At 50.4% G+C, this 16,248-nt stretch overlaps 2 protein-coding genes across 2 annotated transcripts; one reads left to right on the top strand and one right to left on the bottom strand.

The window, feature by feature from the left end:
• Nucleotides 1-1,097: 1,097 nt before the first annotated feature.
• Nucleotides 1,098-2,882, top strand: LOC123150923 (flavonol 3-O-glucosyltransferase UGT89B1-like). Its single transcript, XM_044570727.1, has one exon. The coding sequence runs from the start codon at nt 1,178-1,180 to the stop codon at nt 2,621-2,623; it is 1,446 nt and encodes a 481-aa protein (XP_044426662.1). The 5' UTR covers nt 1,098-1,177; the 3' UTR covers nt 2,624-2,882.
• An 8,199-nt stretch (nt 2,883-11,081) lies between these two features.
• LOC123146835 (BTB/POZ and MATH domain-containing protein 2-like) lies at nt 11,082-12,512 on the bottom strand. The gene has a single exon (XM_044566111.1). The coding sequence runs from the start codon at nt 12,375-12,377 to the stop codon at nt 11,298-11,300; it is 1,080 nt and encodes a 359-aa protein (XP_044422046.1). The 5' UTR covers nt 12,378-12,512; the 3' UTR covers nt 11,082-11,297.
• Nucleotides 12,513-16,248: the final 3,736 nt, after the last annotated feature.

The raw sequence follows: 16,248 nt of genomic DNA, 5'->3' as shown, positions 1-16,248 counted from the left end.
TCGCCTCATTGCAACAACATTTGTCGTTCCGCGTCCACCGCTAGAGCATCATCATGGCCACCACCTCGACAACGCAATTGTCTTGCAACATTCGACGGCCTCTCGTCGCGACCCACAGCTAGCACGCAATAGCGAGAAATGGTGGTGTCCACCGCTTTCAGCATCGGCGGCGCCATGCAACAACCCCCTACAACATCTTTGACACCCCTTGCAGCAGGTCGCCTGCAGCACCTTCGGTGTCATATGTCGTTTGATGATACGAGGTCGAGGAGAGGCATTAGAAAAGTGAAAAAACAACTGGCCTGGGCCCGGCCCGGCCATCAGGCTCAAAATCTAGGCTCGAGCTTGGCCCGGAAGCAGCGTCGGGCCGGGCCGGGCCGGGCTTCCCATGACCAGGACTAGCAAAAGCCCACCCGGAGGGGGCCAACCATGTGGCAAATTTGACAAAATTGACCTGTGGACGAAATCAAATCACAGAATGAACTGTCCGTGAAACTATTTCACGCGGCTGACCTTTTTGTGTGACGCCCGACACGAAGACGCCACACTACACCGTGCAACGCCTCACAGATAGGCGCTACACGCCTGGCCAGCGTTGCACCCCAGACTGTCTAAAAATTGCTAAGTCATTGTGCAGAGCCTAAGAGCTAGGCGCTGCACTGTATAGTGTGGCGCCTAGCTCTCAGGCGCTGCACTAGCGGTTGCACTACAAAATGAAGCAACCACTAGTGCAACGCCTAGGAGCTAGGCGCTACACTGTATAATGTGGCGCCTAGCTCTCAGGCACTGCACACTGACTTAGTAATTTTCGGATCACACGGGTGTCACGCTGGCCAGACGTGTAGCGCCTATCTGTGAGGCGTTGCACAGTGTAGTGTGGCGACTTCGTGTCGGGCGTCACACAAAAAGGTCAGCCGCGTGAAATAGTTTCACGAACAGTTTATTCTGTGATTTGATTTCGTCCTTAGATTAAATTTGTCAATTCTGCCCAACCATGTCTTTGCATGGAGCCGTTGGAGTACAAAGTCGTGAAAAAAAGGATTAAGTACAATATTTCGGCCGAGATTGGACCTAGACTTTTTTTGAGAGAGGGAGAAGTGCGACCAAACACCGCAGACGTCGCACCCCACCCCAGGTCGCAATTCACCGCGACACCACCACCACTGCCACCATAGCAATGGCCGCCGGCGCCACCACCGATAGCTCCACCGCTCCGGCGCCCCACGTCCTGGTCGTCCCGTACCCGGCGCAGGGCCACACGATCCCGCTGCTCGACCTGGTCGGCCTCCTCGCCGCCCGCGGGCTCCGCCTCACCGTCGTCGCCACGCCCGGCACCGCCCCGCTCCTCGCGCCCCTCCTCGCCGCGCACCCGGGCGGCGCCGTCCGCGCGCTCACCCTCCCCTTCCCCTCCCACCCGGCCTTCCCCGCCGGCGTCGAGAGCGCCAAGGGGTGCCCGCCCGTGCTCTTCGGCGCGCTCATCGTCGCCTTCGCGGGGCTCCGCGCCCCGCTCGGCTCCTGGGTGCGCGCCCGCTCGGGCACCCCCGACCGCGTCGTCGCCGTACTCTCCGACTTCTTCTGCGGGTGGATGCAGCCGCTCGCCGCCGAGCTCGGCCTCCCTCGCGTCGCGTTCTCGTCGTCTGCTGCTTACGCCACCGCCGTGCTCCACTCGCTCCTGCGCCGGCTGCCCAGGCGCGAGAACGAGAGCGACGAGGAGTGCCCGATCGCCTTCCCGGATCTCCCGGGCGCCCCGGCGTACCCGTGGCGGCAGCTCAGCTTGCTCTACCGAACGTACAAGGAGGGCGACGAGGTTACGGAGGGGGTCAGGAGGAACTTCCTCTGGAACCTGGATTGCTCAGCGTTCGTGTCGAACACGTTCCGGCGGCTCGAGGGGCGGTACCTGGAGGCGCCTCTCGCCGACCTGGGCTTCCGGCGCGTGCGCGCGGTGGGTCCGCTGGCGCCGGAGGCCGACGCTGCGGGCAACCGCGGCGGCGAGACGGCGGTGGCCGCGGCCGACCTGTGCGCCTGGCTCGACAAGTTCGAGGACAAGTCCGTCGTGTACATCAGCTTCGGGAGCATGGCGGTGCTGCAGCCGGCTCACGCGGCGGCCCTGGCCACCGCCCTGGAGAAGACCGGCGCGGCGTTCGTGTGGGCGGTCGGGCCGGCGGTGACGCTCCCGGGCGGGTTCGAGGAGCGCGCGGCGGCGGGCGGCAGGGGCACGGTGATCCGCGGGTGGGCGCCGCAGGTGGCCGCGCTGCGGCACCGGGCGGTGGGCTGGTTCGTGACGCACTGCGGGTGGAACTCGGTGCTGGAGTCCGCGGCGGCCGGGGTGACCATCCTGGCGTGGCCGATGACGTCCGACCAGTTCGTGAACGCGCGGCTTCTCGTGGACGAGCTGCGCGCCGCCGTGCCGCTCTGCTGGGGCGGCGTCGCCACGGCGCCGTGCGCCGACGAGCTGGTGCGCGTGCTCGAGTCGACCGTCGTGGAGAAGGGGCAGGAGTGGACCGAGGTGGCCACGCGGGCCAAGGAGCTGGCCGAGGAGGCGGCGGCCGCGGTGCGCGAAGGCGGCAGCTCGTGGCGGGAGGTGGAGGAGCTGGCGCGGGAGCTTCGCGAGCTCGGAGCCTGACTGAAGATCTACAGAGGATCCATGAAGCAGTTCGCGCAAAATTTACGACGGCGACACAATTTCGGTTTCATTTCGACATAGAAATCACCGGTGTCCGCTGTAAAATGTACAGAAAGTTCGGTTGCCATACATCATTTCAACCACTTGTACAATGTCGCTGTAAAATGTAGAGAAAGTTCACTTGTTCTTTGCATTCCGACCAGCTAGACATAGCATATCTGAAATGTCGCTGTAAAATGTAGAGAAAGTTCACTTGTTCTCTCTGCAACTGATTTTTCCTCCAGCATTTGTTGCTCATTTTCTTCTTTTGAATTCATGCAGCGGTGCAAGAACCTTCGCAGGCCCATGGCCATGGGTCGCCCCCGCACTCGTTGCTCCAGCGGTGGTTTTGGGCAGCACGGGTTTCCTTGAGTTTGTTGTAAGCGGCTATGAACAGATTCCGCCTTGTGCCCGTCATTAACATCTCTGGCTTTGCACGCAGTAGGTACATCATGTAGTTGGATATTTCTCTGCATCCCATTGCGCCTGCATGATACACTGATTTTGTACACCAGGTAGGGCATTCCGCATTCCTAGAAATCTCTTCATCATATTGAACGGTGCCTCATGCGGGAAGTCCTATTATGAGCCCGAGCTGAGATGGTCTCGTTATCCTTCCCGTCCAAGCACTTCCAGATTCGCATTGCACCAGATATACGGCAGTGTATTCGAAATAATATATGCATGGCGTGGCCCACCTACCGACCAGCATTAATGTGACGTCTCCGCTACCCGTCTACCGGCTTGGACGCTTCTTAACGATACAGGCCGTTACCCTACCGTTCTGAACCAACGGACGCCGTCTTCATCGGCCCATTTACTCCCACCTGTTCTTGCCTGTACACATTGGCAAACTCTGGAAGTGTCAAGTGCGGTGTACACAAATAATTCCTCTGCACCCAAATCCAAATTCAGTAACTCCCAATTCTGCAGCATGAAAAACAATTTCACTTCACAATTGTTTTCCATGCAGACATCGCAAAAGCAGACCAAAATGCGGCAGCACAAACAATCTTCAGTAATCCACAGAAGGACCTGTGCACCTCATCACCTCTCAGATTGCCCACACACAGAGATCATGAAAACAAACCACATAGCATTCCCTTGGAGAGTACATGCATAGGAGCTCAACGGTGCAACAACAGCAGATCAATACAACACCAAAACAATACATGTGAAATGGATCATCGTCAGTTACGACTCTAAAAACTGTATCTCGAATTACATAATGAACAGTTCAGATCCGCACTCACAACTTTCCCTTCTCTGCAGTCCAAATCACATTCAGCTACCTCTGCATGTACATTCTGATGTGTCAATACGAGAATGGATTCCTATACATTTGATCCTTATGATAATGGGCCAGGTGTGCTGGCAGTAGGCTTCCTTTGTCCACCTCTTCACTATATGTTTGACTGGAATCTGATTCACACAGATAAAATCGATGGCTTACATTTCAGGAATAGGACAGTTTATTGATAAAACTGAACAAAGTTTCAAACCATACGGGGACACATTTTCATGGTACTCACCAAGCATCCGCAGACGATATCCTGCATGCAATATGTCCTCTCTACACTCAATCTGCTCTTCCAATACCTTATGCCAAAATCTTTCTCCCATGAATATATGTTGTAAAAATTGTACGCCTCTCCGAGGGAGTCGAAACTTCTATCTACTGTGGTACAATCACATTCTCTGTAGGGTTCTATGCAAAACTCCTCATGGCTTTTAGGCAGTCACGCGTGACAGGCACAGTGTCCTGCAAGGCTGTGCTGCACCTATGATTGTTCAGAAACAAAAGGCAGTCACGTGCGACGGGCATGGTGTCTTTACCCTGCAAGCCAACTGTGTTTTTTTGGGGGAAGCAATAGCTTATATTACTTGACCAACAACAGCAAGTTCATACTGTATACAATTGTTCAGAGATGCCGGGACCTAGTAGAACCGCGCACACTCCGGCAAGGAGCTAGAAGCATGTTTGGCAGTTAAATGTGCAGCTAAATTTAACTCAGGCCTTACAAAGCTGAACTGGAAAATAAAAAAAGAACCACTGAGCTCTTGGATTTCAAGGAGAATTAGGTAGAACAGAAGCACGATTCTTCTTGTGGCTTTTCCATATCTCAATCAAACCCTCACAATCTGTTTTCAAATGAACATTTGTTTAATAATCTCTAATGGGTTTAAACTTTTTACTGTCAACTATACTAAAAAAATCATCATTTGACAGAATAAAAACATGACTCAGCCGAATAGCATTTTCATAATGTACATGAACAATACTTACTGGAACATTCGAGACTTTCATGGGGATATAAAGCTACTTTTGGTCATCCATCAAGCGGAGCCGAAAGAGAACAGAGATGGCTTCAAAAGTTCAAATCCTTGACAGAAGATGCTCCAAGATTCTTCCTGAACTTGTTGTGGCTATCATTGGGACGCCTCTCCACCTTTAGTAAATAAATAATATGCATATATATACAGAGTAAGAAGATGGATTTTGTTCATCGATCTTACCTATAAAGCAATCATCAACATACAAAACAAAGGCAAATATAGCATGATTTTTTCTAATCACAGGGAGCAATCAGCCTACCAACACAGGCACATATCTATGAATTTTCAAAATGCATACACCAAACATACTGCAAACACCAGTACATAATTTAGTAATTTCCTTACTGCAGAGATCAACCAGCCTGAAAACATAGGCTCTCGTATGGTAAAAAATATCTAAATACAGGGAGCAAACAGTCTGCAACCATCAGTACATAAATCAGAAATCTTTTCACTACAGAGAGTAATTAGCCTGCATCCGTACTTTCAGAGACTACAGGCGCCTGGATTTTGTGAATGCAGAGAACAAATCAGTGTGCAAACACAGGCACATACAGCATGAAATTTATTAATGCAAACAACAACCCGCACTTGCTCTAACTGCATGATATATTCAGTCATTTCTACTTCCATTTTCTAAGTCACAGAATATCGGATGGAAGGCAAAGTTTCTACTTCACCAACCTTTTGTTCCACCCCGGTGCTTGGGGATTCATCTTCCCCGTCGACAGCTCCGACCTTGGTGGCGAGCTCTCCCTTCTGTTCGCCGCCGCCTCCTTTGCCAAGAAGATTTGTGCTTCGCCGCTGTCCACCGCTGTTGCGCTGCCTCCCGCTCCGCCTGCAATGCCACTTGCAGATCCGCCACGGCAAAGACATTGACAACCACAGGAACCGGCTCCCCTACCTCCTCAAGCAGACTAAATCTGAATCTTGCAACAAATCCATCTCTGGATCAGCTAACAAGAGGGCTACAAAATGGAGGCAGCATCCTTGGAAAAAGCGAAGATCCACGCACCTGCTAATTAGTTGCACCAGAAACTCCATGGCGGCTCGCCGGCGACGCCAGTTGCCTCCGTCCCCGGGTCTTCAGCTTCCAAATGACACACGCCGTAGCCGAGAAGAATCTCGGTCCTGCCCTCAATTCGTTTCTGCTGCCATCACTACACGGAAAGCCAATTTCCTGGTCCACGGATCAGACGGGGACGCGGGTTCTGATCCACACGGCTCACCACGCGAGACCGACGGCCGTCCGCACTATCCTCAGATCCGTCAACCCTGCCCCGCGGTAATGGCCCACCACCCAGCGCTGCCGCATACGTATTTCGCTACAGCGCTCGATTTTCTCGCGAACCGCCTGCGCGCGTATAGAACTCTGGCACAGATCCACGAGCGCTAACTGACGACGTAGATAATGAGCTCATTTGAGCTTGAGCGCAATTACTCCGCGTCTGCCTCATGCATGATACCCATTTTATAGAAGCACAAGTCCGCTGCGATGTGCGAGAAGGACACTCTCATCAAACGGTCTCTTCATGCTCCACCCAAGGTCTTCACCGCATCCTGATCCTACTACCTGAAGAGCCCATACCCATTTCTTTAGGAGGTAAAAGGACTCCAGGTACCCTAACTTGCACTGATGTTTTAGTTCTAAACTTGCAAAATGCAACTCCACCATACCTCAACTTGAAGTGGATGTGATGATTTAGTCACCGGTCTATCATAGCTCAACAAGTGGCAGCCAGGTGGTTGGACTGGTCAGCGCCTGCACTTTTGCAAATAACACCCTGAAGTCTTCTCTAATTAACAAACTATTTGTTTGTATCTGTCATTGCTGTCGAGAGGAAACGCTGCTGCAGGGCAATCTCACCTCCCGCCGTCGCCCTAGGCAGCCAAGCTCCACCTCTACTCCAACGCGCCGTCCTCAATATTGCACGCCCAACCGGTCGTCCAACTGCCCTCGGCCGCTCTTGCTGCCGATGTCGTTGCGTTAGTTCGCTTCGTCCATCTAACTCTCGCCATGCTCCTCTTGTAGACCTTCAGGCTCGCGCACCCGTGACCTTGCGGCAGGCCTCGACCGTCTGCTGCCTTGTTATAGAATAGAAGTTCAGTTATCCATGCTTGGCTGTATCTAGTATGATTGCATCTTAGAAACTGAGTGACGTTAAAACTTTCTTCAGATGCTAGGAAATAACCGAGCCATCACTGGAATAGGCAACAGCTTGAACCAATATACAATTTAAAACATGAATTTGCATTGGATATGGCCAACTCTACAAAGGTGAACACTAAACTGTCCATGACCGTGAGCCTTTGTCGTCTACACCCTGCTGCCTGGGAGCCGCGGCGAGAATTACGTATTTCTGTACGACCTTCTTGTCAATGGCGGACAGTTCGCCAGTGGTGTCCGGTGGTTTCGCCACCACCGCCATGAACCAGGCCACCATGAGCAGCATAAGCCATTGCTTCACATATGGCCTAGCAAGGAAGAGGACAATGCCACAACGGTGAGACGTCGGCGAGACCTATGGCATGATGCCGAGCGCCTGGTCTACGAGCCAAGCTGCCCGATGAAGGGACGGGAGATGGGCTTGCGGAAGAAGAGGATGCATGCGGACGGCGAAACCAGATGAAAAGGGTAGCCTTAATCTGTCTGATTGACTGAAAATTAATATCCCCAAATTGCACTCAAATTACATATACCGCTCGTGTTGAACGAGCAGTGCACGCTGTACTGCTAACCAAATTCGAGCAGTATACATCTCTTTGGGTCGTTGGCTCCCTCTTTATGCGTGCTGTCTCTCTTTTAAGGATTCTTTCTGGACGGTCAATGGAGTTTTCGAGTGGAAGAGACCTGTTGAATAATTTGCTCCCGGGCCCAATAGTACCTTTTGTCCGTGGAGGAATTTTTTCCCCAAACTCCAACGTTAACATATGCACAGTGTGTGATACTATAGGCATAGGAGAACTAAACTAAATAAATGCAGAGGGCATTAGGAATGAGAAACATAATCAGTTCTGTAGGTTCCGCATATATACGACTGTAGGAGTACCAAACGGCCAACAGGTTGTACTTGTCTGATTTTTCTCCTTGATCCGTGTTGGAGCTGCCAAGTTTATGTCCTTAATTTCATGCTGCTTGCCGTGATTTTCTGCAGATCCAGAGAAGCGGCAGAGAGTTCCCTCGGCATATAGCCGATTCATCAAGTGAGTGATCAGTGGTTCATTCTAGTTCCCCGTTTTAGCTTGAATCTTCTCTCTGGCAAAATTCGTATGCATGATGCATGATTTCCAATGTACGTATGCAGAGACGAGATTCAGCGTATCAAGGCCAACAATCCGGACATCACCCACAGGGAGGCTTTCAGCGCAGCTGCCAAGAATGTAATTAACTTCATCTTCTCTATTTCTCAACACACATTTTGATCCGACCGGGTTCAATCTTTGATTTGTTCAATACTTTGTGTATTTATCACCGATCGTCTGCATGCATCAGTGGGCTCATTTTCCACACATCCATTTCGGTATTTACCACCTCCATGCTCCCTCCTGAAAAGGTTATACTGCGGGTTAATTAGAGAAGACTGCAAGGTGTTATTTGCAAAAAGTGCGGGGATGACCGGTCCAACCACCTTGCTGCCACTTGTCGAGCTATGATAGGCCGGGGACTAAATCATCACATCCACTGCAAGTTGGGGTATGATGAAGTTGCACTTTGTAAATTTAGGACTAAAACTAAAACATCACATTCTGTGCAAGTTAGGATACCTAGGGTGCTTTTACCTCTTTCTTTAACCGCGGCTGTATTCCTCATGGTCCATTTGTGTCGTAGTGTCAGAAGCGCTGACTAGGCTATTAATGCTAGCACTCCTAAGAGCATATGGCTTCTCTAAGCATCTGATGCCCCCGAGGGTGAAGAGCATGATAGCTGCCTGCAACAACTTCTTGTCGCCGCCCTGCCATGATTTACAGAACACATAGATTGACACTGTGATCTGAGAGACGGCCGTGAGGACGTGCCGCTTCCATAGCTCGTTGTCTTCCATGTTGTAGGCGGTTATGCCGTCCTGTCCGCCCAGGTGCATCAGAAGGACCGGCGCCCACACCACCTCTAGGACGCTTTTGCCATGTGTGAAGCTGGAATTTTCCGGCTTCCTGTGACGATTGAACAGGGCGGCGAGAGCATATATCGCCACCGCGTCGCTGCCTATGTATGCTAACCATATCAAAAGTCGGAAGGAGGCAGAGACGGCAGACTTACGCCGGCGGGCGGAGAAGTAGAGGAGCCATTGAACACATTGGCTGCAGATGACGAGAATTCGCAGCTGCCACTCCTCCCACCAATCCACAGCGGTCGAGAGACCCATCTGCAATTGGCTAGCTCTCAGCCTCTCACTCAATGGTCAATCTGAACAAAACTCACCCCTTAATCTCTCAATGGACAGTATATATGCACATGGTTAGCAGTAATGCAATGTTAACGTATGCTGTCCGGCTGAATTTCTTATGCTGATCACTTTATTAAGTAGCTCGACGAAGTTGCCGTGCATTAATTTAAGTATGATCTGCATCTAGCTAGCTAGTCGCCATCTTGTTATACATGTATATGTTAGGATGATCTCCACCGTGTGGGCCCAACGGTCCACCGGGCCCTTAGATCCACGTCCTGATCGAGGGCGCTCAGCCCACTATGGGTGACGGGCCCCTGTCACATGCACTATATAAAAAGGTGGGGGACAGCGGCTCACGAGGTTCGTCGCAGCGCCGTACATCCCACCTAGTCCCCTACCGATCTAGGGTTAGTGCAGTGCTGACGGGAATCACCGCCACCACTACTCTCTGCCATCACCGGCATCATGGCCGGCTCCGGGGGCTCCTCGAGCCACAAGCAGAAGGTATGACCACCAATTATCTGACCTACTCGATCCGCAAGGTCTATCAATGGTATCAAACAGGTTTGGTTATAGGATCTTCGGTACAAAGAAAAACAGAGATGGAAAGATCCCCCCTCCTCAAGAACCCTAATCCTAACAGAGAAAAGAGGGAAAAGAAATCTGAAAAGTAGCGCCGCCGCACGGCCACGCCGTTCCTCTCGATCTCGGATCGCATCGGCATGCCGAGGATTCGAGAAGAAGAACTCCACCCCGACCAGGGCAAAGAGCACAGCAGCCACGCCGTTCGACGGCGGCGCGCTTCCGCTAAGGGAAACGTGTCACCGGCGAAGGGGAGGCAACAGCGCCACCGTCGTCGAAGGGGAGCAGAGCAGGACTCGATCCGCAAGGTCTATCAGTATATTCCTATAGGAACCAGTCGGGGATGTTATCTTCCTTTTCGAAAGAAACATATGAACCAGCCGGCACAGTCCATGAGGGGCGGAGCTATTTATGACCTGATGTTTAGTTGGGGTTTTTGAAGGGTATAATAAAAAGCTTTTGGAGTCTGTGGGTGTTGCGGGCTCACGGCAGTGCTGGTGGGAATTCGGAACCTGGACAGCAATGAACATCCTCATTAGCAATCTACATGTATCTTCACAACATTCTAAAACTCTACAGAATTACTTGTTGATACACTGCGAAGTATAGTTCAGTCAGTACAGAAAAACTACCTGCGTCATCAAGCCAAGTACCACTGAAGATTGTTTTGCATAGGTTTACTTCTTACACCTCTATCACCAGTCCAACAAGAAAGCATTATCTTGCAGATTTAGTTTGACAAAGATAGAGCATCAAGCTTTCCTGGACGTTATTTCTCGAAGCAAGATTTTTCTGGACGTTCCCAAATGCAAAGTTCTGGGACCAGATGGATCAGCTGAGTGAAGATAACTGTAATGATTCATCACCAGTTTTTTGACTGTAATCTTATTACCCTCTATTTATTCTAGCAGCAAGCATGTCAACTCCGGACAATTCTTTTGCAAAAAAGAACTCTGGACGATTCTGATTGAAGCAGTGCAATTACGAACTATGACTTCACATTTGAATTAAACAACATGCACCATGTTGTAACCACCGTAAATTTAAAACTCTAACTAGAATAGATTGTACAAGCTGCTAACTTAAAATTGAGGTTTTTCCTTAGGATTTCTAGAATCCCCTCTAGTTTTTCAGAACTCGGAAAATGATGTCTTCAGATTAAACAGAAGATTTTCACCGTTTTCAGATGTCTAGAAATGACAACTGAGCTCAAACAGATGCATCAATGCTAGTACCCTTGTTTTTTTACAGTAGTGGGATATCATCACTTCTGAAAATAGAAATAGCAGGATAAATAACCAGATCTGGTGAGTTTAAACTCAAAGAGGTCAAGGAGCAAGCATGGCCACCAGTTCGTCCATAACACCTGGGCAACTGCTCCTCAGGTGCTCGTATCCATCAGACGCCATGACTGCCTTCAGGTTACCTGGAGACATCAGGAACTTGAAGCACGCCTTCTTCAGAGCACCACAACCATGCTGCTCAGCCAGTGCCAGCGTTGTCGCCGCCGTGCTCTTGCAGATGTGATCGCACAGCTTCCCCTCGCAGATCACCTTCAGCCTTTCCATGTCATACCTGTCTGCCGCTACCAGCAAATGCTGAGCAAACGCTGCCTCATCGCCCTCGTTCATCACGGGCAGCGAGTCGGTGTAGATGAAGTGGAGTAAAGCCTTGAACACCTTGGGTTCCATATCGTCGATACGTATGTGAGTTGCGGTCTTCTCCTTCATGGTACCAAGCAGCTCCGCCTTGAAGACCGACGACCGAGCTGCGAGTATGCACCTGTGTGCAGCGAATGTCTCCGCACCGACCTCGAAAGTGACATCGGCCACCTCGCCGGCCAAGAGCAGCTGTCCAAAATGCTGGTGCATGTCGGACGGTGGCACCGGCACCACCATAGACGGCAGGATTGGCTCGGTGAAGATCTCCTTTAACACGGTGACATCGGACCTGATGCTGAAAACATCATCCTTGAGGTAAGGGGATTCATCCAAGTCTTTTCTTTTGATGAAATGACCGAAGCCCCATGCAGCTTCTTTGCTGGAGAAGGTGCGTATCAGGGCGCTGAAACTGTACTGCGGCACTGGCTGCCTATCTTGGTCAAGCAAACTTATCTTGAACTCTGCTTTGACTTCAGTACCATCACTTCGGTCAGAGAACAGGAAAATGGATATCCAATCGGCGTCGTCTGAGACAACGCCGTCAGGGTAGTAGTGCACACACCATCGGTGGCCTCCGATGGTGAAAGTCTCGGAGTTGATGCGTTTGCCGTTGCCAAGCCCCTTGGTGCGGGAGTAGCCGTCTACCTTGACGACGTGCGACCCGGACACGGCTGGAGCGACGATCGCCGACGCGGTCAGCGACGGCCCGTCGTCGTTGCCCACGGGAGACGGAGAAGAGGCGGGCATTGGCGAAGCCGTGAAGGCGGGAGGAACAACCGAACTGGTTAAGATACGCCAAGATTACAATCAAAACGAACTGGCAATAAATCTGAATCTGCGTGCTGGGCGCGTGACCTCCTTCCTCTTATCCGGGTCGCGACATGGGAGGAAGAAGGCGGGGAACCTGGTCGATTGGACGGCGGCTAGGGATTTGGGAATGGTTTTTTTTTTTTTTGCGAAATAATTCTTTATTACTCAAAAATTAGGGAGTACAATCTCGTAAAGCAACATTAAGGACTTCCTCTGGCCGGACCCTAACCAAACTATAGTTCGGCCATTAGCCCTACCAAAGTTTTTTTAGAACGAAGGCTCAAGGGGGAGCCCGACTTTGAATTAACAAAGCCATCAACCGGCCAGGGATTACACAAGGCCATCGTAACAACCACTAAACAACTGCGAAAAGCCGCAAACAAGAACAGAAAAAAGCAGCAGATACATAGTGTTGCCGAAGCAGCTTACAAGCACCAAAGACTAAGCCCTATAGGGATAAGCAAATTAAGCACTAGCTAGAAGTCGATGGCGTCCACCAAGTGAAGTAGATCAAGCTGAGCAAACCGGAGGGGTTCTTCATACTGAGACAAAGTCCAGCGATGGTCACGTCCTCATCTACACCGAAAGGTGACACCTTGTTCGATCCACTCCTCTCCAAATCCAGAGGGGTCCCCTGCCCCTCGCCTTGGCTCGAAAGGCGCCGGACCGCTGGAATATGGAGAAGCTCACCCTAGAGCTAGGATAGGACACGATGCCGGGCACCATGGGAGATTCTCAACCCGACACAGCGCTGCACGAGGAATCAGACGAATTGCCACACCGCAGGTCACCGCTACAACCACCAAGGGGGAAAACTGCACAAAGGCACTGACACTGAACAAACGAACAGCGGGTAAGATGAAGCAACCTTACAGGAAGCAGATCAAGCCCGAATGGATAGGCTCCATGCTCAAGCCACCGCATCAAGTTGCTGCTAGCAGAAGAGAGGAGCCCTATCCCCTCCCTGCCCAAGAATGGCGCCAACCGGCGAGCAAGCAAGTAAGGATCCGGCGAGCAAGCCAAAGCAGAGCATCACTGCTACATAAACAGAGCACCAAGCTTCACCTCCCTCGCTGCTGACGCAGCCAACCCGACACCCACCTCACAGCACTCTGCACACTCCTACCATGCCCAAGACGACACCTTCAAGAAGGTGGCGACGCACGTTGCGCCGTTGCCGTCCAGTCTTTGAGAAGACAAGGGTTTTCACCCGGGTCATGGAGCAGGAGGGAGAGGGAACGAACCTCGACAAAGCCTCCGAGGAGGAAAACGGCACCTGCCTGTGTCGCCGATGCCGTGGCCGGAGAACCAGCCAAGGATTTCTCCCGGTCCAGCTCCGCAGCTCCAAGCAACCCCACCAGCCACGGATCCGGCGTCCAGAGGCCGCCGGCGACCAGATCCGGCGAGGAGGAGCACGCTGAGGGGGAGTGGAAGCTGCCTTCAGGTCCAGGCGCGAACAGGGGGGCCGCGCCCCCGCTGCGACCGGCGTCAGCGCCCGCCGTCACTCGCCGCCCTCGCGACCAAGAAGACGAGGGGCAACACCCGCGACGCCGCTCGCCGCAGAAACGGCGCCGCCGCACCACCCGAGGCCGCTGCCTCGGCGCCCTGAGCCCTCCGCGAGGAGCGAAGCAGCCAGATCCTCACCGCCGCCGTCCTGGGCGACCACGCGGGCTTCGCCGGAGGCCTCCTCGGGCGGCGGCGAGGGGGCAGGAGGAGGGGAACGGGGGGCCGACGGTTAGGGTTTTCGTCGCCACCCGAGTCGCCCCGAGCGAAGCGACGCGGGGGCCAAAGGGGGGATGAATTGTTCTCCTTGAAGAAACGAACAGAGTAGAAGCCGCCCTACCAAAGTTTGCCATGGAATGACTAGCATTATTGCCACTACGACGTATATGAGTAATAGAAGAGTCACGTTCCTCCATAATTTGGGAATAGTTGTTTGTCACTGGAAGGGGAAGATGAGATTGGGTGTTCTTTTCTTCTTCTTCTTCTCTTCCTCTTTCGTTCAGGCACACGCACAGAAGAGAATGCGCGCCAAAGTTTTCACCTTCGCACACGGGCTCGCGCCAACTACTCCCTCAGTTTCCAAATATAGATTTTTTTTAAGATTTCAGCAAGTGACAGGCCTACCGGCGATGTGCCTCGTACCGGTCGCTCGTCAGAAGTTAACCTTTCTTTATGTACTTGAATTTGAAGCATAACATAACAGCACATATTAATCTGCTTTAAAGAGGAAACATATAGTACTATTTTATTAAAAGAAAAAAATAAGTTAAACACACAGGCATTGTGTAAAATTTCCACTTCTTCTCCGAAGTAGTAGCACACAGCAGAATTTCCACTTCTTGTCCGAAGTAGTAGCACGCAGCAGATTATAAGAGCATAATAATGATTATATTGCCATACATCATTCATTCCACCAACTACTTGATGGACCAAAAATAATTAAAATTGAGGACATGCACGAAGACCTTCCTGTCATTTTGATTTAATCTAGATGCTAAATTAGCTGTAACTAATACACTCATAAGCTTTGTTATCGTTGGTCGCGAGATCTTATGGGTTCCACCTCTAGCCTACCCCAACTTGTTGATACTAAAGGCTTTGTTGTTGTTGTTGAAATACACTTATAAGCTCTTCCTGGCATATTTTTTGTTTTCAATTTTTAACTTTCGTTTATACTTTTGAATATTCTAAATAAATGTTGATCATGTATTAAAAATGTAGATATGTTATCTGAAAAATGTTACTCAAGCATTTGAAAAATGTTAAATGTTTATAGTAAAAATGTTGACCATGTACTCCCTCCGTCCATGAATAAATGTACATCTAGGTTTTGTCCTAAGTCAAAGTTTTAAAACTTTGACCAATTTTATAGAAAAATGTAGCAGCATTTATGACACTAAATTAGTATCGCTAGATTCGTTTTGAAATGTACTTTCATAATATATCAATTTGATGTCATATATGCTACTATTCTTTTCTATAAAGTTGGTCAAAATTTTAAATCTTTGACTTGAAACAAAAGCTAGATGTACACTTATTCGTGGACGGAGGGAGTATTCAATAAATATTAATCTTGTATTTGACAACTATTAGAAAAATGTATTAGATATATACCGAGAATTAGGGCTGGGCGTTCGGTTAATATGGTTTATACGGTTCAGTTTATTCGGTTTTTAATAATTTTGATTTTGGAGAAAGACAACCAAAATAACCACACAAACTAGCCACCAAACCTTATTAGCCAAAATATATCGGTTTGGTTTATTTGGTTAACCAAATAAACCGAAGTACATGTACCCATCAGTCTAAGAGACCTGACTCATGAACATCGATTTACATTGTACATAATGTATACAATAATCACACAATCGTTTCATGTAAAACAATAGTAAAATATTTCTCGTAGATCAAACCAGTGGCCAATCTAGCACACAAATGGAGGGTAGTCTCAACTCCAAAGGACGTTGATGTTTTTAGTATGAAGACAACACATAACGCACACACACCGCCAGGCAAGCTAATCCAGGAGCCCCCCCCCCCCCCCCCCCCCCCTTCATCTTTGTATATAATCGAAAGATCGCTAATAAAGAACACTTGATTGATTACTTTTAATCGGCATATGTCTCTCTAGCGTTGGGACGCTCGGTCATGAAAAAACTTTTCTGGTCTCTCTAGTCTATCTTCAAACAGTGCGTAAGACCCGTTTTCTTTAGTAAACGATGTGTATGAGCTGATCCTTCAAAGGTTCACGAAGGAGCGTTCATTAGTTAGGTGCTCCGTCCGGAAGCTGCGGAAATATTGGGCC

The sequence above is a fragment of the Triticum aestivum genome, chromosome 7A (assembly GCF_018294505.1).
Source record: "Triticum aestivum cultivar Chinese Spring chromosome 7A, IWGSC CS RefSeq v2.1, whole genome shotgun sequence".
Lineage (NCBI taxonomy): Eukaryota > Viridiplantae > Streptophyta > Magnoliopsida > Poales > Poaceae > Triticum > Triticum aestivum.
This window is presented reverse-complemented; position numbering and strand designations above follow the sequence as displayed.

Excerpts from the sequence above, each read along its gene's own strand:
- LOC123150923 (XM_044570727.1), top strand. The coding sequence starts at position 1,178 with ATGGCCGCCGGCGCCACCACCGATAGCTCCACCGCTCCGGCGCCCCAC.
- LOC123146835 (XM_044566111.1), bottom strand. The coding sequence starts at position 12,377 with ATGCCCGCCTCTTCTCCGTCTCCCGTGGGCAACGACGACGGGCCGTCG.